The 20,112-nt window shown below is 39.7% G+C and overlaps 3 protein-coding genes across 4 annotated transcripts; all 3 read right to left on the bottom strand.

Moving 5' to 3' along the window:
• Positions 1-928: 928 nt before the first annotated feature.
• LOC107391199 (pancreatic progenitor cell differentiation and proliferation factor B) lies at positions 929-2,459 on the bottom strand. Its single transcript, XM_015968349.3, has 5 exons — positions 2,323-2,459; positions 1,504-1,606; positions 1,345-1,422; positions 1,163-1,256; positions 929-1,081 (listed from the first exon to the last, which is right to left on the bottom strand). The coding sequence occupies exons 2-5, from the start codon at positions 1,556-1,558 to the stop codon at positions 949-951; spliced, it is 360 nt and encodes a 119-aa protein (XP_015823835.3). The 5' UTR covers positions 1,559-1,606; positions 2,323-2,459; the 3' UTR covers positions 929-948.
• Positions 2,460-5,253: 2,794 nt separating this feature from the next.
• LOC107391201 (tumor protein D54) lies at positions 5,254-8,204 on the bottom strand. Of its 2 annotated transcripts, none has more exons than XM_015968351.3 (9): positions 8,060-8,204; positions 7,532-7,602; positions 7,303-7,451; positions 7,068-7,115; positions 6,577-6,678; positions 6,081-6,107; positions 5,756-5,791; positions 5,617-5,665; positions 5,254-5,541 (listed from the first exon to the last, which is right to left on the bottom strand). In XM_015968351.3, the coding sequence occupies exons 1-9, from the start codon at positions 8,079-8,081 to the stop codon at positions 5,464-5,466; spliced, it is 582 nt and encodes a 193-aa protein (XP_015823837.3). In that variant the 5' UTR covers positions 8,082-8,204; the 3' UTR covers positions 5,254-5,463. The 2 variants fall into 2 exon arrangements, with proteins under 2 accessions (XP_015823837.3, XP_015823838.3); XM_015968352.3 differs by having other exon boundaries at positions 7,532-7,599; positions 8,060-8,198.
• A 3,126-nt stretch (positions 8,205-11,330) lies between these two features.
• Positions 11,331-16,404, bottom strand: LOC107391200 (dnaJ homolog subfamily C member 5). The gene is made up of 5 exons (XM_015968350.3): positions 16,236-16,404; positions 15,361-15,489; positions 13,645-13,858; positions 13,396-13,567; positions 11,331-13,325 (listed from the first exon to the last, which is right to left on the bottom strand). Exons 2-5 carry the CDS (start codon positions 15,468-15,470, stop codon positions 13,222-13,224), a joined length of 600 nt encoding a protein of 199 aa, XP_015823836.1. The 5' UTR covers positions 15,471-15,489; positions 16,236-16,404; the 3' UTR covers positions 11,331-13,221.
• Positions 16,405-20,112: the final 3,708 nt, after the last annotated feature.

Here is a 20,112-nt window from a genome sequence, read left to right as displayed (position 1 = left end):
AAGTTCTGTTCTGTAGGGGAAATCCTAGATCTATATCTGACCTTTGACCTTAAATGGGACATTCATGCTGAAAAACCCTCAACTTTGGTATAATTATAAACAAATCTGTGAAAAAGAGACTCATTAGCGGGTATCGCAAGGGCCTGATTATAGTTATTACCTCTCAATAAGTTAGCAAACCTCAATATCTAAAATTATAAAAAAGTAATAACAAGCAGGCACAATATGTTAACATCCGCCAACCTGTGAGCTCTTTTGTTTTCTAAAAACCAAAACGAGTACAACCTTATCCTTTTTGTGATGCATCGGCAAAATCTCTGCGTCTTGTTAAAAACTAATAACGGTCAGAACTTCATAAGAAATCTATCAAGAGGGTTCTGCACCAGCAGCACTTCAGTTTATTCTACTGGGAGCTGGAAAAGCATTCAGAAAAGAAGTTTCTCATTGTTTGGTGTTTGAAGAGAAGATGTTAACATCTGAGAGGTGAAAAAAGCAGAATTTACTCTTCCTGTAGCTACTGACCCACATTACAACTAAAACCAGGTGTTACACAAGATGTACCACCTGAATTAATAGTTTCTAATCATAGCGTTAAACAGATTAGGTCTGTTTAAGTAGGTTGAGTCTTCCTCTGATGGGTTTTATAAGACGGCGGAGTTGGTTTCAGTAGTGAACTAGTTCAAATTAGTGATTTATGACCGCTCTAATAAATCATTAAACACCAGTCAAAGCTTTTTATGGTTTATTATTAGTGTCAGAGTAAGTCTGTACAGAAATACATGAAAAAAACTTTTTACATACGAGTATTTTTTTTTACTTTGTCATAATAAAAATCTATATACAAGCAATGTGGGAAGACACCATCATCATAACCACCATCATCTCAATCTCCATGGCTGGACTATGGGGTGGATGGCAAGCTGATGGGGGGGGGGGGGGGGGGGGGGACTATGAGGAAGTTGGTGGAGGGGACGCGGGCTCTAATTTTCCACTTTCACTGCTCTTGCTGAGCTTTCTGTTCAAAGCCATTTCCTTGGCGATGCAGGTCACCTGACCGTTGGTCACTGTGTACGTTCTGTTCCTGAAACACAAAGGAAGGTTCTGTTAAAGAAATCAACCCAAATAAACCTTAGCAAAGAGGACTGAACGCATCCACACTCACTTTTGGTTTTCAGACACATTTTGCATGCTGGGCTGGTTTTGTTTCGCAAAGAAAAATGAAGTCCACCAGTGGCCAGAGTCTTGCCTCGGAAGTGCTACAATAGAACAAAAATGTTTAGACATAATTTGTTTTGCAGGAGGGTGCCATTAAAAGATACTTCCAAAGCACGTCCATTTTCATACCTGGATGGTGTGGAATGGCTTCCCCAGCGTACTCAGCACTGCCACAAGAGCTGCTGCTGGAGTTGGACCCAAGACGTCCTACGGGACAGAATTTTCTCATTTTAAGGACTTTTGTCAGAAAGAAACTGCCAAACATGGACTTGGTGAGACATTATTTACTTCTGTAGTAGTCATGTGTAGCAACGAGTGAGCCACTTGATGGAATTGCTGCCATTTTCTCCAACTTCACGTGGAAAACCGTCCAAAGATAAAAAACGAAAACCTAAAGAAAAGAACAATATTTTCAATTTAAAAGAAAAAATATACAAACATTTATTTTACCACTTCAGAATTCTATTCAACCTTTGCACAAATAATTCATTCATTCATTCATGTTGTCTGTGGCTTAGTGAAGTCCAGTGACCTAGTATAAGGGAAAGCCAGAAGCAGCTGCATATGAGTGTTTGGTTTCTGCAGACTCAAATAACCAGTGTGTGTGAGAATGGGTGTGAATAGCATGCTGGTGTGCACGAGCAAGCTGCGTGATCGACCTGCAGAAAACTGCTGCAGTGGGTCAAGGTTGATATGTAAAGTAAAAATAAATACAAATAGTGTTTCTGCAAAATTGTTTTAATCACTAATAAATGCACAAATGTGAAAGGGTGAGTTGTACAGGCAGAACCGGTTGGAGGCTGCTGAGCTTAACTGTGAGCTGCTTTAGGGATTTGCACCAGACAAAAACAAGTCTGCACATCACAGCCCAGATAAACACCGCAGATGAGGCCAGCAGCCCTGTGTACGTTATATTTATACCCATTTACTAGATCCTGTGCTTAAAATCTGTTTGCATGTGTGAAAGGGAGACTATGCAGCTTTACTTCATGCACAAAAACCCCTTTTGTGTCATAATCACCGACTTAACAACAAATAGAAGAACTGATTAGAACCTTTAACACAGACATTCAAACACAGACATAATATGTTATTAATTCTCCTTACCTGTTGGTTTATGAAAGTCGCACCAGATGAAAGGTGGCGGGAGGTTTTAGAAGAACGCTAACTGTGGACCATCCGTGGAATAACAAGATGCCTGAACCTCGCTGGTCGCTCTTTTTCTGTGGTCAGCGGCGCAGATCATGAGCGCCTTTTAAAGCTGCTGGCCAGGTGGGCGGGGCCTGCGCGCCAGCTCGAGGATATGAAACGTGAGCTCCGTTTGCACCGTGACACCAGAAGAAAGAAGGATTTAGGCAGCTTGGGGAGGTTTTATCCAACCCGCAGACAAACACCGCAGCCTTTTATCCGACGTATGTCACAGATAGACGCCAACGGACAACGATGTAGGGCGTCTTTGCTGGTTTTATTATGCGCACTTTCACACATCACCAAAACGGAATTCTATACACCGATTGTGGGAAAAGGGTGGAGCATCTGCTGTAAACACGTGTTACATCAAATAAAATCCTGAAGCAGGGTAGCTCCCTGGCAGGGGCGGATTTAGCAATTTGGGTGCCCAAGGCGAACACAGACATGGGGCCCCTTACACTAAATTTTCGACAATCTTACCTTTAACTGGATTTGCGAAATTCTCCCCTCTTCTGACATGAGTTATTTTCCCTTTATATTATTCCTCCTCTTTTTTCCTGTATTTCCCTCCTTTTGAGCGCTTTCAATATTTGCTCTGCTTTCTTTTTCCTGTCAGTGCTCCTGTGCTTAAGCCTTAGTTATTTCTTTTCTATTTTACATTTTGGTCTATGTTTTCCTCCCTTTAAACATTTTCCATTGTCTTTCCTTTCTGCTTCCTTTTGATGTTTATATCGAAAAATGACATCACTTTCAGAAGTGAAAATAAAAGCTTTTATGAAGCAAGCTGCTTCTTTCTCTTATTGGAGCCACTAGGATAACTCCATTTCATGCTTCATGTTTTGACTATCGCTTTGAGTTTGTTACGAATGCTCCCGCCTCTCTTCTTCTTATTATTATTTGTGGTCTTATGGCACTCGGCAAACAGCAATTTGGTTTATTACCACCAACAACTGGATTGGAGTGGAATGACTACCAATCCCTTCCTGTTTGTGCATCGCCGTCTTAATAACCCTCTTATGACCATAATTATAACAGGGCCGCCTGGTATTTTTTAATCTTGTGGTTGTAAAATTGTAATAAAACGCGCAAAGTGTGTGTAACTCTTCTCCTTTTTTCAGAACAACCTCATCTTTCAGTGTATGGTTTGTTTTTAGGATTTATTTCTATTAAAACCTTTAAAAATCAGCTTAAAAGTGAAAAAAGCAAAAAACAGATTTAAATTTTTTACATTTATTACTGAACAGGAACTTCAAAATTACTGGGCAAACAATTTAAACTTTGAACTGTAATGCATCTATTCTTTAAAAAGTTTGAACCTTGGTATTGTTTTTTAGCAGTTTTTAAGACCATTTATTTTTGTAAACTTTCAGACATTTTTATTTGATGTGGTAGACCTTGAAGCAGTTTCTGTCCAGCTGCAGGCAGAGCGCACCTCCCACCGCCATGGGGTGCTTCTTTTGCACACCGTGCACTGCTATACCAAAAACTTTTGTTTTAGCAAAAATAATTATTTATTGTAAAAGATAAATAATGCTGGAATGAAGCTGAATCTTACAATTAGCAAATAGTTGAGGGTTGTTCAAAGAAAAAAAAAAGAAAAAATAAAGACTGAACAAACGTTCATACCCTGGTTCACTGGAGATTTGTCATTCTTTCGTGGTCACTGTCTTCAGATATAAGCCTTCTGGGACACCTACTAGATTGTGTTGATTTTCTTTGAGGCATTTCCATAATTTCATGCTGGCTTTTTATGCTAATTAGCTTTCCCGTTCCGTTATCCGCTTTCACCGCAGCGCTGCGCTCCGTTTCAATCAGGCTGTACAGCAGGATTTCCCCTCGTAGCGATATTGTCCATAACTCTGTTTGATTCATGCTATAGATTGTTGGAAAGCTGCTTTTATGTACTTTTAGGAACTGTTGGAATTATTTAAATCTGATCAGCCTTTTGGATGACAAACTCAGCACGTCTCTGAATCTGTGTTGTGATTCGTTGTGCTCAAGACAGGGAATCCCGGTGCCTACCGTAATGTATTGTATATGCACGAAAAGCCCCATTTTTAAGCTTTTCAGCACTTTTATAATTTTAATGATATCTTGAACGGTTAAGGAAATATGGTAACGAGAAGCATGTCCAATCCCATCTGCGGTGACAGGTTGGTAATAAGAATATTGTGGCATTAACAGAGGGGTGCCGGCGGTCAGGGCTAGGGGGCCCCCCAACACAAGGGGGCCCCAGGCGGCCGCCGACCTATGCCTAATGGTAAAACCGCCTCTGCTCCCTGGTGGTCTAGTAGTTAGGATTCGGAGGTCTTACCACCGTGGCTGGGGTTCGATTCCCGGTAAGGGAACATTTGTTTTGTTAGTTAAACTGTACTTAAAACCACACTATGAAAATTTTCATTTTCTTGAGCCAGTATATGCTAAAATGACCCTTTACAAGGTTAATGAAATGTGACTCAGACCCCACACCCTGTGGCCATTTGCAACTTCAGATCAGGTCTGTTTGACTTATAGAAAAATTGAGCTGACATAACTGGTGCTGCACTCTGGCCCCAGCAGCATTTTTTCCCCCAATCAAAAAGTCATTATTACCTGTTTCCCACAGTAAAAAAAAAACATTGAGCCACAGCAGCCGAGTTGGCGTAAATGATATTTCAAATTTCTTTTCAAATGAAATAAAGAAATTGTCTTCAAAGCATTCGAAACCTCTGTAACTGCTTCCACACACTTCCACTTGGAAAATTCAAACTTTCAACAGCTTTAAACATGTTTAGAGTTGATTTTCACACCTAGTTATAAAAATGGGAAGTACATAGTGGTGGTGTTAGCAAGAGACAACAACCAGCACATATTCTAATGCCTTTAATAGGAAAAATTCACATTAGAAAAATACTTTTAATCATGGCGGTTTTCAGAAGATGGATCTACAGCACTGGTGTGTCCAAACACGTTTATTACCACACAGACCACTATGATGCTCAGACAGTGTTGAGCAGAGTCACACAGAGATAAATCAAAACAACACTCTTTATAAATGATGAAGGTGAGCTCATCTCATTATGTTGGGTTGCGTGTGTATCTTCTTTCAAACCCAGAGGTGTCTCCGTTACTCGACAGACCTCCAGTCACCTTATCCTTGGGATTCAGAGGCAAGTCATCAATATTCAGACGTTGTGGCTGCATGAACTATTGCCCTGTTGACAAACTGACCTTTACATTGCCGACCATTTCCTCAAAAGACCTGAACGTAGAGGAATGTCTGAGGACAGACAATTGAAAAAATAAAATATAATGAAAGGAAATGTGGTAAATAAGTGACTCCCAGGATGGACATACTGTGTGTGTTTACCTCATAGTTGGAACACTCATCGTGTGACTCAGGTTGCTGATTGACAAACAAAAACAGAGGTTTGATCATTAAGAGAAATTTAAAAGGCAAACTTTAAACTTAACTTTAAATCTATGAAGATTTTTTTTCAGAGAAGCATCAATACAAATGACAAACCCTTGAAAAAACTTATACACTTCCTCAAAATATAAAATTTTGAGGGTGTCAGATATATGAAATTTTATTTTGAAAGATTTTATACACAAACACCTTCAGATTTTACAGAATAATGCTTGCAAACAGAAATCTCACTGTGACTGACAGGGTTCAGCGGGCTCAACCTTACCGTGGGGGGCTTGGAAGAGGCAGCGCTCTGATCAGTCAGCATCATGTAAAAAACAGAACAAATAAAAATAACGACAGATGCACAAATAATGTCACACCAGCTTGTGTTTCCACAAGGCTGATGACAAGATTATCACCTGCTAATGTCCAGAAGAACTGCTGTGACTGGATTAAGGCTCACACTTATAAAAGATAAAGTGAGTCTTCAATTAACACAAACTCATAATTATATGGGGATATTTTTGATGGATTGGAATTGCTGTTCATAAAATTAACATATCTAATTGTGATGCGTTGTAATAATAATGACAGTTTATGGCATCTCACTTAAAATATAGTTAATCAGAATAGGAAATATGTTTCATTATTGAGTAAAATTAAGGTTTATGGCAATTAAAATAGAAATAAATAAAGTAAAATAACCTATCTTCTCCTGTCAGTTTTGGTTTCTTAAGGTTTCAGTTCAACACAATGTGAAGCCATCAGGGTGGGTGTACCTCATCTGAGCCAATCTCCTGGTAATGACCTCGCCCACATTGGACAGCACAGCAGACGTAATCTGGCCCGCTTGAGAGAAACCATCTCGAGTCCTCACATATCTGCAGACAGAAGAGAACTGAAATAATTAAAAGAAGATGGTGTCTGATTAAAGAAGGTTCAGCAGAACATTACACAAGAGGTGAGTGAATATGGACAGCACAGATAGAAAAAGACTCATGTTAACAATAAGCTTTATGTGCGTCAGTGCCCATCTGGCTGCAGAAGATCCCTCTGATGAAAACATACCCTTTTCAGCGTGGTGGTGTGGGCGGTTAATGCCACTGCTCCCAGAGCTAAGTTGGACTGCAACGCTATTAACAGGACACAGATCCTATTTGAACTGAACAATCCAATCACTTATTTCTCAGAAGGTATTCCTGTTTAAGGAGGATGCACATTGCAGAAACATTACTAAAAATAATAGATTTCTGCTGAGAGGAGGACTCACACACTGGAGTGGCTGATGTCCTCCAGCGTGGCGGAGGCTGCAAGATATCTGTAAAGAGAGAACATGTACAAGATGAAGATGATCCATGGCCTGATTTAATAGGACACCTACTTGTTGGTGTGTGATTATGTAACCATGCCACACTGATGTTCTCTCAGAGTTGATGGGGTCTTCAAACTCTGCTGCTTATCATTGATTTCATGTGGGGAAATGTTTAAGAGAGAAGAGCACTTACGGGGCTGAGGTCTGGACCTCCTGCCAGCCTTTAGACAGGTTTTGTTTGAGGTTGTCAACAGGACTCATTCCCAGCTGCCTCCGGATGTCTGCTGCATACTTTTCTTTGGCCAACAGAACCTGTCTCAGGGTCTGAATCTCATCCTCTGTCTATGTGGATGAAAACAAAATTCCCTTACAGCCTGTTTGTGAAGCACATTGCCTGAAAAAGCCAAAAAGAGCTGTAGTACCTTTGCAAGTTCAAAACGAAGATGGTCCAAGTCATTTTCGCCGAGATCTGTGAGTGAGCATCCACTTCCTGCTAAAATGATTTTACATATATTTATACATATGTCTGTGTGAGAAAAAGTAAGTGACTTCTGAACTATTTGATCTAATATTAGCCATCTTACATTTCTTACATTACATTACACTACTAAGATTCTTGCTCTATATTACATTTGTTTTAAGTTTTTGATGAATTTCACTTTCTTTATATTGTAAATTGTTAAAATTTTACAGCACTACATTTACATTTCCTGCTAACGATTCAAACCTCAAACTTTTAGTTGTGATGGAAAAAATGGATGTTGGTTTATTTAGTTTGTTTCCTGGAAACACGCTGGAGCTGTCCTTGGTGCTGAAATCTTCCCTGCTAGCTAACAGCTAACTAGCCAACCTGTTGCTAACACATCCAAAAACATAAAAGTAGCCGACAAAAACAGACTTATTCTAAGTTTTATTAAAAACACAGCGTAATTTAGGCAGATCAGCCTTACCTTGTCGGCTCGTTGCTGGCATTATCTCCTCACAGTGTTTTGGTTAGGCTATTTGTATCAAGTCACCAGAGCTCCGAGACTAGCAGGATGCAGCCAGATTACTGAGAGCATTACTAGGTTTACTCTCTCACACGGAGAGGATAATCTCACACATAACCACGCTCAAACTAAGAGTTTGACAATAAAAAATGTTTTAATGAAGCCCACATCTGTTTATGGTGTCTTGACTTTCATACAAACCCCTTCAGGAAACAAGCCAGAGAAGTAAAAATTAAAATGAAACTGTTTCTAACAATAAGTTTGGTGTTTTTGGTGCAATGAAATGACTGTTTAAATACATCCCTTTTATATGTTTTTAAATTACACAAACCCAAAATGTATACCCGTGTATACCTAAAATGTAAACCTATAACAGATATTACATCAAATAAGAGGGTTATTTTAAGTGTGTGGTGTTTTAAAAGTGGCTCGTGTTTGGATTAGTTTTCAAACTCATTAATTAAGTTGTTTGAATTAACAGGACTATGACAGAATGCTTATTATGAAAGACAGATGTCACAGTTAATTCAAGCTCCATGGTCCATTCATGAATCTCTCCTTATAACTATAATAACACAAATACAAAAGGAGAACAGGCGTCACACCTAAAATAACTACAGATTAACTCATAACAGTAGAATAAAGGCATGTCGCCATCTGGTGGTGAGACTTGCAGCCAAACAGAGTGATCCTGTAAAAAAAAATAAAAACGTGTATAGTCTGTTTTAATTCAACAGGAAAGCTCAAATATGATCTTGTTAAATTAAGATAAACTTCAGGAAATAAGCAAAAATAGATGTGTCTGCTAATATAAGCATCACTCCACTCACTAAAGTAATATTGTTCATCATTTTTGTTTGTGAAAAGAACAAAACCAAACAGACTTGATTCATTTAATCTATTAATTGTTCCTGTGTATGACTGCAGGAAGCTGGTGCAGTATGTCACAGATTTTGTTATTTTGCAGTATAAAACTTGGTATAGCACATTTCCCACACGGAGGCAATTCAAACTGCAAGCGGGCATTAAACTCAGTGTGACAATATAAAACAGCAGCAAATCAGAGATGACAAGATGAAAAGGTAAAGTTAAATGGAGAGCAGCTACAGTGCAGAAGGTGCAGCATGAGAAACATCATATCATATGTGTGTGTACTGGTCATGTAAGCTCTTGTGTGCAAAGAAAAGTGCACCCCCAGCTGCACATCAACATCTTCATTAGCTTTTCAACTAGCTGGCTATCGTTAGACTGTGAGACACAAGCTAATGTTTGCTAGCAAAAAAAACATGTATGGTAACGTATAAAAATCTTGTACACACAGGCCTTGAATACCTGTGAAGTTATTTAGCTTGGAAAAGTATTTTAAGAGGACTAAACTGAGCCATTGTACTTCATTCTAATATTTTAAATAAGTAAATTAGGAGCGATCCTGCAGAGAGTTTTCCTTTAGTTAGCGACATGCTTTGTGCCCACTGGCAACTATTGATGCCACTCGCAGAAATAAGCCTATTAAAAAAAAATTTTTATCTTTGATATAATTTTTGGATGGAGGGTTACTCTAGAGACTTGAATGAATAAATTATTACAAATATGTTTTGGGGCAGTTCATCTGAAATGTCTAAAAATTACTTGTTTCCAGGATGACTTGCAGTCGCCATGCCTTCAGCGGGAAGGAGCAGGAAGCAGATGATGTCATACGATAGGAAGCACTTGGAAACAAAATTTTTTAAACAAAACTTTTTTCTAAGTTGTTTACTAGCAAATAAGTGGAAAATGTTGGATTAGTAACACTGTATTTTTTTATTGTGAGTCAAAAATGACAGTGATACACTTTGGCAACAATAGTTGCCAGTGGGGCTAAGCGGGTTAAGAACAGGAGTGATGTGCTCAGTTATCTTGGATCTTGTTACGACCCTAGCAGCAGTATCCTTAGTAAGAGGCAGTTTTTTACAGCTTTTATGAAAATAACAGCCAAAAGATCATTGCAACAGTCCAGCCTGCTGGAGATGAGCACATGAATGAGTTTCTCTAGTCTAGGTCTTGTCTAGACCTGAGACCTCTCAGTCTTGCTAATTGATGAAGATGATAAAACGTTGATCTACTTACAGCCTTAATGTAATCAGTGAAGCTCAAGTCTGAAATTTTTAACCAAAAAACTGATGAAAAATACTTAAAAAAAACTCATAATTTCACTCATCATTCACTCTGTAAAAGTATTGCTTTTGCACCCACAAACGCACTTCATGTCAGCTTTGAGGAACCTTTCTTATGTAGTTTTTAATTGTATGTAATGATAGTTTCTACAGGGGTTATCAATCCTGGTCCGGGGGGATTGTAACCAGCATGTTTTAGTTGTTTCCCTGCTTCAACACACCAGATTTTAGTCACCAGGTGATTGAGGAGCTGCTGACCAGCTGAATCAAGTGTGTTGGAGCAGAGGAACAACAAAAACATGCAGGATACCAACCCCTGTCCTTGTGTATAAACATTAGTAAAATATAGGTGTCTCTTTTGAGATATTTCCTCAGTAAACCAAAATCGAATAAATGTATCATCCACTTAGTGCCTCGTCTCACATGGCAAAGACCGTTGGAGGATCGCTGAAAAAATAGGCATTAGCAAGATTGTTCAGCAGCGTCCATTTCAAGATGTTTGAAAATAATCAAGAGATCTTGGAGCTCGTATTGAGGGTCCAAACAATAACCACAACTTTCAGGAAGTTCTGCAGAGGTTTGGTTTTTGTGGACTCATCTACAATGCCTCCCTGCAGAGAACCCAGACAGTTCATTGTGCCCCCTGAGGTGCCATCTAGGATCTGTGACAGATCTGTGACATCTCTGGGAGAGCAACGTAATTACTGAACACGTCCTTGAAGGCGTTGTGTCTCAAAGTATGAATACGGGCTGATTCTTCTCTTTCGTCCGTTTCTGACTACAAGCGAAGAGGAAGAACCTCTAAAAGGCAAAAACATCCAAGATAAACCATTAAACGTTCATTCAAGCTCACTCCAAGTCCTCCTTCCAAACCAGGTGGCCATTGCACTTTGCTCAAATCTGAGGGAATAAATGTCAACTTTGTATTCTTCTATCTCGCAAACGTTTTCATTTTTGTTTATAAAGGTGTTTTTTTATTCAGCAGATCCTTTAATAACCAAAAAAAAGATTGAGACATATTTACTTGACCTGCTAATTATGGAGTTTTAAACACAGCTGTAAGATGAAGACACGAGTCAAAATGTTTAGGAACATTTATTCAACAGCAAATCAGATCAATGATCCACTTGTTTCCATCCAGACACACAAATACCATGCTACAACAGAAATGTTTAGGTTTATACTTTATACAGGCCAAGTGTATGTACAAGCAACCTCAACCATTAACCCATTCCCAGTAAAAGTCAATGGTCTACAATACAACACCATACCAGTTAAAATGACTGGAAATCATCAATCAAAACATGATGGAATATTAAATCAATAAAACTCTAATAAATGCACCAGATAGCCATTTCACTATGGTTACACTTTATACTAGGTTTTCTTTTTAGTCATTTCCTGATCATTGATCCTATAGGTTTCATTTTATTTTAAACACAGTGCATTCAACTTTTAACATATATAGAAGCTTTTTTCAATATCTCAATGAAAAAGCCATGACAGGAACATCTATGTTTCATCAAAGGTTACAGGAAACATCATACGAGGGCCACAGGTGTCAACATCCTTACCGTTACGAGCAGAGGGTGGGCTATGGGGGGCTCACCACTTGTAAACCATTAAAACGTGTTATTAGAAGTTATGAAACTGCAAGAATGGCAAAGACGTTCATGGCTATTTATGGCCTTGCATGAGTGGCAATATATGCAAACTGAGTGGTGTGAAAAAAGCTGCCTATGGCACTGGTTCACAGATGATCTGCCTGGTGAGCATCTTCTTCTACAAAACAATTTAAATAATTACAGATGACCACAGCATTGGACAAACGATCAGTTTAAGACACAAAAAAGTATAATGACGATGAGAACACGTGAACAAAATCACGCTATGAAACATGGGAACCAGCTGGTTTGCATGGAAATCCTCAGCTTCACTAACAACTTAAAGAAGAAGCATACAGATGTAGATGTGATGTTTTCCCCATGACGGCAACAACGTGGCACAATTCCAGGATTATAGATGTCTGAGATTAACATGAAAAAATATATTAGGGAAAAAGACCATTTAAATGTCACTGCTTTCAGACATTTCTTTAAAGATTTGCATCCAGAGTGAATGCCATTTTTTAAGCTGCTACTATAACAACAAATAGGTCAACACGAGGGTTGAAATGGACCAAATCTAATTTGTAATGAAGAACAAAACAAATCTAATCTGAGGAGATTTAAAACAACCAGCTGCAGCAGGGGGGAAATGTCTAGAACGATGGTCTTTAAAAGGTGAGAAAAACACCAAATAAAATCCTGAAAAACACCAAATAAAATCCTGAAGTCAGCAAGGATTTATAAACTCCATCGTTGCGCCTGATCAACCTCAGAGCACAAACAGAAGATGACCCACAAATGGATGAGACTGAATGAAGGTCTGAAAACAAAATGGGTGGAAAAAATCAAAGTGAAAAGTGCAAACGTGTGCGATAGGTCAGTCCGCGGAGGTTTAATGATGGCACCTTAGCATAAATCCTCATCACCTGCCCAAATGCTAAACCTCTCATTGACTTTACCTCCCTCCCTCCCTCGTGAGCTGCACGGGGTCTTGCAATAATATTGCCAAAAAGTAAAGAGAATATGGAAACGTTCCACACAGTGCATGCTACACCATGATGAGAGGAGGGGAGTAAGGTGGGAGAACTGCCCGGTAAAAGGCAAAGAAACACTAAAGCAGGTGTGAAAGGACAACAGTTTAGTTGTTTTTCTTTTCTTCTTTTGTGAGGAAAACACGATAAGGGAGGGAAGCGGAGGGATGCGACTTCATCAGTTCCTTTCACAGGCCGTGCACACTTGTCCCTCTCCTCGGTTAAGCTTGCTCTGTCTAACATGGAAAATGGATTGCCTCTTTCTTTCATCTCACTGAGGTGGAGCAGGGAAGCAGGCAGGACCCCAGGTCAGGACTGAGGAGAGCAGAGGGTTAGTTGAAGCCAGTGTCGGTGTGATAGGAGTAGTGCCCATCCGATGTTAGCTGGGTCGTCTCTGTAGCCGACGGCTGCAGCACTATGGGGTCACCGCCAGCCTCTAACAAACAGAAACCATATTTTGAGCTTTGTCCTCCTGACATAATACGGCACGAGTAATAGGGCCTCACCTCTCTCGTCAGATTGCAGCTGAGCCTCCAGGTCCTCGGGGGACACGTAGAAGTCCTGCTCCTGGCTCTCTCGGGGCCGGGGTTTACACCGCCCACAGCAGCAGTTACAGCAGCAGCACAGGCAGCAGCAGAAGTAGCAACCAGTGGCCAGGCCGCAGAATATAAACAGCGCCTTTCAGGAAACATTCATGGACATGAGAAAGACGCAAGCTGGGTCGTGTTCAGATTTAGTAGATTTGTCTTCCTTACCTTTGCCCACCAGCTGGAAAGGACAAAGTAGGTGTTAACATTCTCCTCTCCAAACTGCTCCGCTACATACAGTCCCAGAGAGCCATATTTATCATAAATATTACGCTTTGTTGGGTCGTTCAGGATGGCATGGGCATTGTTTATCTCCTTAAACTTATCCGCTGCCTCTGGATTGTCGGGGTTCTTGTCAGGATGGAACTTTAATGCCAGTTTCCTGTTGAGGAAGGAAAGTAAAAAATAATATTTAGCAAGATTGTGACAGAGGATCAACCATTTCTGCTTGGATGGAAAGCCAATTTATGATAAAATAAACAAGATCTATAAAGCTGAACGATCATTCTTGAAACAAACACCTGATTTCTCATTCAACAATATTCAAACTAAATAGGAACATTTGTGGATATAAGAACCCCAATGACAAAAATCACAATAGGGTCACTTAATTATGGAATGAATCATGGTATATATTGAAATAATAATTGTTTAAAACTATCACTCATAAAGCAGGGAGACCACTACCAAGAGATCACATTTAAATGAGACTCTAGATCCGGGGTGCCCAATCCTAGTCCTGGAGGGCCGGTATCCAGCAGGTTTTGTGGTTTTTCTGCTCCAACACACTTGACTAACTGGTTGAGTCACCTGTGCAGCAGCTCATCAGGCTCTGCAGAAGCCTGTTAATCACCTGCTGATTGAAATCAGGTGTGTTGAAGTAGAATAAAAACTAAAACATGCTGGACACCAGCCCTCGAGGACCAGGATTGGGCACCCCTGCTAGATCATGGACGTAATTTTCACTTTAGAAGCAGGAGGGAGGGAGGGAGGGGGGGATCTTTACAGTATGCTCTAATGGGACACAAGGCTTTAACACAAACGGTTGTTTTCCACTTGGTCCTAGAGCTCAACCAGTGTCAATTTAATATAGCGTAATATTGTTTTTGGATGGTAAAAAGCGCAGGGGTCAAAACTTGACTTTGGAAAAAGTGTGGGGGGGGGTACATGCCCCCCCCCCCCAAAAAAAAATTACGTCCATGCTCTAGATATATATTTATACCAGCAGATTCATGTAAGTATATATAAGTACTGTAAGTAATTCTTTGAGACAAAAAACAACTTTCACCAAACTATAATATAGACAACCCTAAAATCTGCAACATCAGACTTTTAAGATTAAACAATTTAGGAACATTTAGACAGTTTCAGCACATGCAGACACCAGCTAACTAAGCGGTTCAGTCACTTAAAGGAGTCATGAACAGAAACTGCTGCTTTAAAAGCATAGAAGAGCCGCTGCTGTGCTCAAATATACCCAACCAAAGAGTGAGGGACCAAAAAAGCTTTTAATGAGACCGCTGATTCTTAGAGTGGAACCAAATGAAGATATGTTACTGGATTCTAAATGTAGGTCACTTGAAAAACAAAATAATGCAAAATAAGTTTTTGAATAATTATTTTTGTCATTTACATACTTTGTGATCCTTTGGAGGTGAAATAAAAGTCAGAACACTACTTTGATTAAATCTATTGATCTAAACTTGGTTTTTGATGTTACACTCTCAGTTCTGGATATCTTGAAACATAAATTTTACTAGTTAGAAGATTTATTTTAAATCATTTTCACAAGAAAGGGTCCTATTAGTGACACTTAAGAAAAACCATTTGAAATAAGAGTCGGATTCTGGTTTTATTTCATAACAGTATACCAATACTTCTCACCTGTAAGACCTCTTGATATCCTCGCTTGTGGCCAGCTTCTCCACTCCCAGGACATGGTAGAGAGACTCCCCAGCAGTGGACAGAGAGCGCTGTCTCTGATGATCACTCATGATGCCTCACGTCCACAGGCTGGACACAGAAAAACGTTCCAATACATAACCAGAGCTTCTTCATGTATATCAGAAGCAGAGTGAGGCCTGTGAGGCTGAAAACTCCTGCCTGAATCCGAGCGATCTCCATTAAACCCACATTACTTAAATGACACTGAGGAAGAGTCCAGAGAAGACTAATTCATTAAACTTCCATAGTTTCTTTTATTTTTCATTTTACTCAAGGAAACAACAGATGGTGGACATTGTTCTGAAGAATATGCATTAATGCAGGTTTACTGATGCAGATGCTGCTTTCAGCAAATAAGAAGCTGGCAGCCCTGCAGAAAAAAAACTGCAAAAGCAGAGCGGAACAAAAATGCAATTATTCTTCATGAAAATAAAGAAAGAGAAAGTCCTTTCTAAAAGCAGACTGCCTCACTGCCTCCAAATGGGTGTCAGCTCGACACAAATGAAAAGCCACGCGTCTAATTTGAACATTTTTTCACCCAAATCCACCTAATCAGATAAGATGGCTGTTAATTTTCACCTCTTTGCATCCCTCCGTGGATTGCCTGAACATGGGATTAGATTCTATAGGAGCATAATCTGGGAGCAGGCATCATCAGCTGCACTGCTACAGTCGGTGCACAGCATCCATGTTGGTTCGCTTCCTGGCCTGCTCTTGATGCAAGGCAGAGATGGCTGATCAGCACATTTTCCCCAAGGACAAGAATCAGGATCTGCAGGAGGAAGTAAAAGACGGAGACGCACAGGAACGCTCACCTTTCAGTCGGCTCTGATGCGCTGCAAGACTAGAGATCCCCGACCCCGCTGGTTCTGATTCGAGAGTGCTCAGCGTGACTATGGCCGCATCTCGCACGAATCCGGATCCTCTCAGGTTCTCACCACCACACGACCATGGACAGCTGCAGCAGCACGCTGGCCCCGCCCCCTCATACCCCACAGAGAGCCGACGTGCGCGTCACCGCGAACTGGTGAGAAAAGGTGCAGAGCGCGCAGTATGCAGTATATGCGCCGCGCTGGAGGGGGCGCCAAATCCAGGAGGAGTAAACTATTTTAGTTGTCATTTGGCTGTTTGTGCATTTATTCTGATTAAAATAATAACAGAAAAAAAGCTACTGTTTATTCAAGTTTTACAATAAACACAAAATAGAAGGATTCTGAAGAAACACAGACGCCATCATTAACTCAGCAGATGCTGAAAGATGCTTCTCCAACAATAAAAAAATATATTTAGGAATATATAAAATAAAACAAACATAATAGCAGACAGAAGCACATTTCCCAGCTTGTTAGCTGGTGTCCTGCCTCAGGTAGGCTATGGGACTCCCAAATGGTGTTGGCTCGCCTGCAGGTGGTCTCAGCATGTTTTGTTTTTGTAAATGTTGAAATGAATTATGAGTCATTTTTACTGATACAATAGCTTTACTGAAACCATAAAGGAACTCACTGAAGAAAATAAAAGGATGGCATTAATTAAATAGCTGCAGATTGAGGGACAGTTGCACCATCAGGCAGTTCCGTAATTATGGTGTGATAGAAAAGCCGTGTTTAAAGATCAGTAAAAATGAGAGATGGTAACTGTGTTCAACTCATTATCAGACATATATCGGACAGGCCCACCAATAACATAAAAAACTGGGTCGACCCAAATGAAATGAATAGATTACCATCAGCCCAGCCCAGAATTACCATCAGCCCTGGAAAATGCTCACATTGCTTGATGGCCAGTACAGGCCTGAACCTCAGGTGTAGGGACTGAGGAGATCACCAATGGTGCTCGTCCATGTAAGACCTTAAAAACCAGAAACAAGATCTTGAAATGAATTCTGAAGTTAACCAGCAGCCAGTGAAGCTTCAGGGTTTCACTGCTCTTTTAGAATTATTCTTATCCACATTTCAAAATATCTTTCGCCTTTTTGTATTGTCAGGACAGAGATCTGCAGCACCAACAGTCTGCTGCCTGCTATTATTCCAACTTTCTCTTTTGTTATTGGTGAGCTATTAGTTTCATTTATATTGATAATGAATAACTGTCTTTGAATAAGTCTTGATATCTCCCCCTGAGCCTGAGATCAGTGGACTCAGTGGTCTCCTTTAAAAAGAAGCTGAAAACTCACATGTTCAGGCTGGCTTTTCCTTGACCTTCATCTCCACCCTCTCCTTATTCTGCTCTTTCTACCTATTCTGCCTTTCCCAGGATCCACCAATTTCCCTCTTTCTTATTCGTTTTCTCTCACCCTTTCCTTACATTTTAATCACAATTTTTATTTGAATAATTTTAAACTTATTTTTTAATCTTATTTTTTTTTCTAATTCAATTTTTTTGTTTATGTGAAGTGCCTCATGAATTTAATCTTGAGATCTGCTATATGGGGCGACGGTGGCACAGGAATTAAATGCTCGCCCCGTAATCGGAAGGTTGCAGGTTCGAGCCCCGCTCAGTTTGTCGCTGTCGTTGTGTCCTTGGGCAAGACACTACCCACGTCGCTTGCTGGTGGTGGTCGAAGGGACTGGTGGCGCCAGTGCTCGGCAGCCTCGCCTCTGTCAGTGCGCCCCATGGCAGCTGTGGCTACATTGTAGCTCATCCCCACCAGTGTGTGAATGGGTGAATGACTGATTGTGTTGTAAAGTGCCTTGAGGGGTTCCAGGACTCTAGAAGGCGCTATATCAAATACAGGCCATTTACCATCTATATAAAACACCTGGGACGTAATTTTGGGGGGGGACGGGTGGGACATGTCCCCCCCACTTTTTCAAAAGGCAGTTTTGGTCCCCTGCACTTTTTTCCGTCCAAAAACAATGTTACGCTCCATTAAATGGATTTGGTTGAGCACTAGGACCGAAACGGAAACCGCTTTACTATTAGACCCGCCCAAAAGATAATCTATTGGCTCTGCTGATACTTGCTAACGTATTATTGGCTGTTGCTGCTGTCACTCAAGTTGGAAACAGTCAGAACGTGCTCACCTTGTTTTGCTAGTTTGGAGCCGCTAGGGAACACCGGTACTGAGTCACATCGTCAACTAGACGCTGTGTAATATCAGAGCTCAGCTCAGCTTCCATTACATAACATTTGAATAAGTGTTCATTTGTGAGTCTTTGGTAGTTATGCACAGCCAGGAGGCAGCATGTCAAGAAAACGAAAAGTGGATAGAAGAGACTTCTTTCAAAGTCTAAACGTAAGTTGGAACATGTGACACCCCTGCATTAAGCTCAGACTCACCTCCTCCTTCACAAACATACTCAAAACTAACTTTTACAAACTCATCTCCTCCACATAACTGACTCCTCAGACACAATTTATTCGTATTATTATAATTATTATTTTTTTATTACTATTATCATCATAATTATTATTACTAGTAGTAGTAGTAGTAGAAGTGTAACTTCAAAACTTTTATCATTTAACTTTATTGTAAACTTATCTATTGCAATGTATATGTTCACATTAAAAAGCTCTGAAAAATGAACAGTATCATCATCGTCAACAGATTTTTTTAAGCTTAATGTCAAAGATGTACACTTTTCATTAGATTTATCTCATTTTTTCCATTTATTTTTTGTGTGTTGAAATGCAACAACTGTTTAAACACTTTTAAGGGGAAAAACATATTTAATATGTTTTTATACACTCAAATGTTAGGGTGATGATCATGTGTAAAACATTAGTTCAGCATGTCCTCTAACACAGCAAATGAACAAACGGCCAGATCTCAGGAGGGACCGTTTATGTATAAATAATTTTTATACTTTTGACTAGGCCTGGGAAAGTAACACATTTTGCTGGACGATATTTTGTCCAACAAATTGTTGATGATAAACGATATTGTCAACATTATCTAGACCAAAATAACCACTAATATAATGTTAATATATCATAATAATGCAAGTACACCCTTTAAAATGCAACAAATAAACCTTCATTTAACATTGAAATGTCCAGAACCAGAACTTCTAAATGAATAAAATTAACAAACAAAAATTTAATAAAAAAGGAATCTCACTCCGTTAGAAAATGTTGCACCAAAAACAATAAAAAAAGACCCAAAACAATAACTATAATGGCCTATCCATTGTCAACAGCCAAAACTGCACTTCAATAATGATAATAAATAAAAATAATAATAGAGTTGTACATTTTTTAACTTTGATATATATATATATATAATATATATATATATATATATATATATATATATATATATATAGAGAGAGAGAGAGAGAGAGAGAGAGAGAGAGAGAGAGAGAGAGAGAGAGAGAGAGAGAGAGAGGATGGAAAAATTATTGAGATGGGCACGTGACGTGTCAAGGGGTCTTTACATAACACCCCCACCCCAAATCCGCACAAGCCTGCTGTGTCCCCCCCACTTCTGAAATCAAAATTTCGTCCCTGTAAAACACTATATTTTCTTTCTTTCTTTTTATCAATTGAGCGATCCGACCGTGAAAGTTTGAAAGTGCGTAGGATGTCTGTCATGGATTTTATCAATATGTTTATCAACTCCGGAATTCTCAAGTGCGGAGGTTGATCACACCCGAAATACACCCTTGATCCAGACTTCACCCAAGTCCACATCGATGCGGAGCGTTACACCAGTGGGAGAAAAGGCTCAAGTGCTATTTCTGGAATATACGT

Source organism: Nothobranchius furzeri, chromosome 15 (assembly GCF_043380555.1).
Source record: "Nothobranchius furzeri strain GRZ-AD chromosome 15, NfurGRZ-RIMD1, whole genome shotgun sequence".
Lineage (NCBI taxonomy): Eukaryota > Metazoa > Chordata > Actinopteri > Cyprinodontiformes > Nothobranchiidae > Nothobranchius > Nothobranchius furzeri.
This window is presented reverse-complemented; position numbering and strand designations above follow the sequence as displayed.

Excerpts from the sequence above, each read along its gene's own strand:
- LOC107391199 (XM_015968349.3), bottom strand. The coding sequence starts at position 1,558 with ATGGCAGCAATTCCATCAAGTGGCTCACTCGTTGCTACACATGACTAC. Across the intron at positions 1,423-1,503 it reads TACACATGACTACTACAGAA|GACGTCTTGGGTCCAACTCC; the intron begins GTAAATAATGTC and ends TCTGTCCCGTAG. Across the intron at positions 1,257-1,344 it reads AGCCATTCCACACCATCCAG|CACTTCCGAGGCAAGACTCT; the intron begins GTATGAAAATGG and ends GTTCTATTGTAG.
- LOC107391201 (XM_015968351.3), bottom strand. The coding sequence starts at position 8,081 with ATGCCAGCAACGAGCCGACAAG. Across the intron at positions 7,452-7,531 it reads TTCGTTTTGAACTTGCAAAG|ACAGAGGATGAGATTCAGAC; the intron begins GTACTACAGCTC and ends TCATCCACATAG. Across the intron at positions 5,792-6,080 it reads CCTCTTCCAAGCCCCCCACG|CAACCTGAGTCACACGATGA; the intron begins GTAAGGTTGAGC and ends TTTGTCAATCAG.
- LOC107391200 (XM_015968350.3), bottom strand. The coding sequence starts at position 15,470 with ATGAGTGATCATCAGAGACAGCGCTCTCTGTCCACTGCTGGGGAGTCT. Across the intron at positions 13,859-15,360 it reads GATATCAAGAGGTCTTACAG|GAAACTGGCATTAAAGTTCC; the intron begins GTGAGAAGTATT and ends CTTCCTCAACAG. Across the intron at positions 13,326-13,395 it reads GCTGCAATCTGACGAGAGAG|AGGCTGGCGGTGACCCCATA; the intron begins GTGAGGCCCTAT and ends TCTGTTTGTTAG.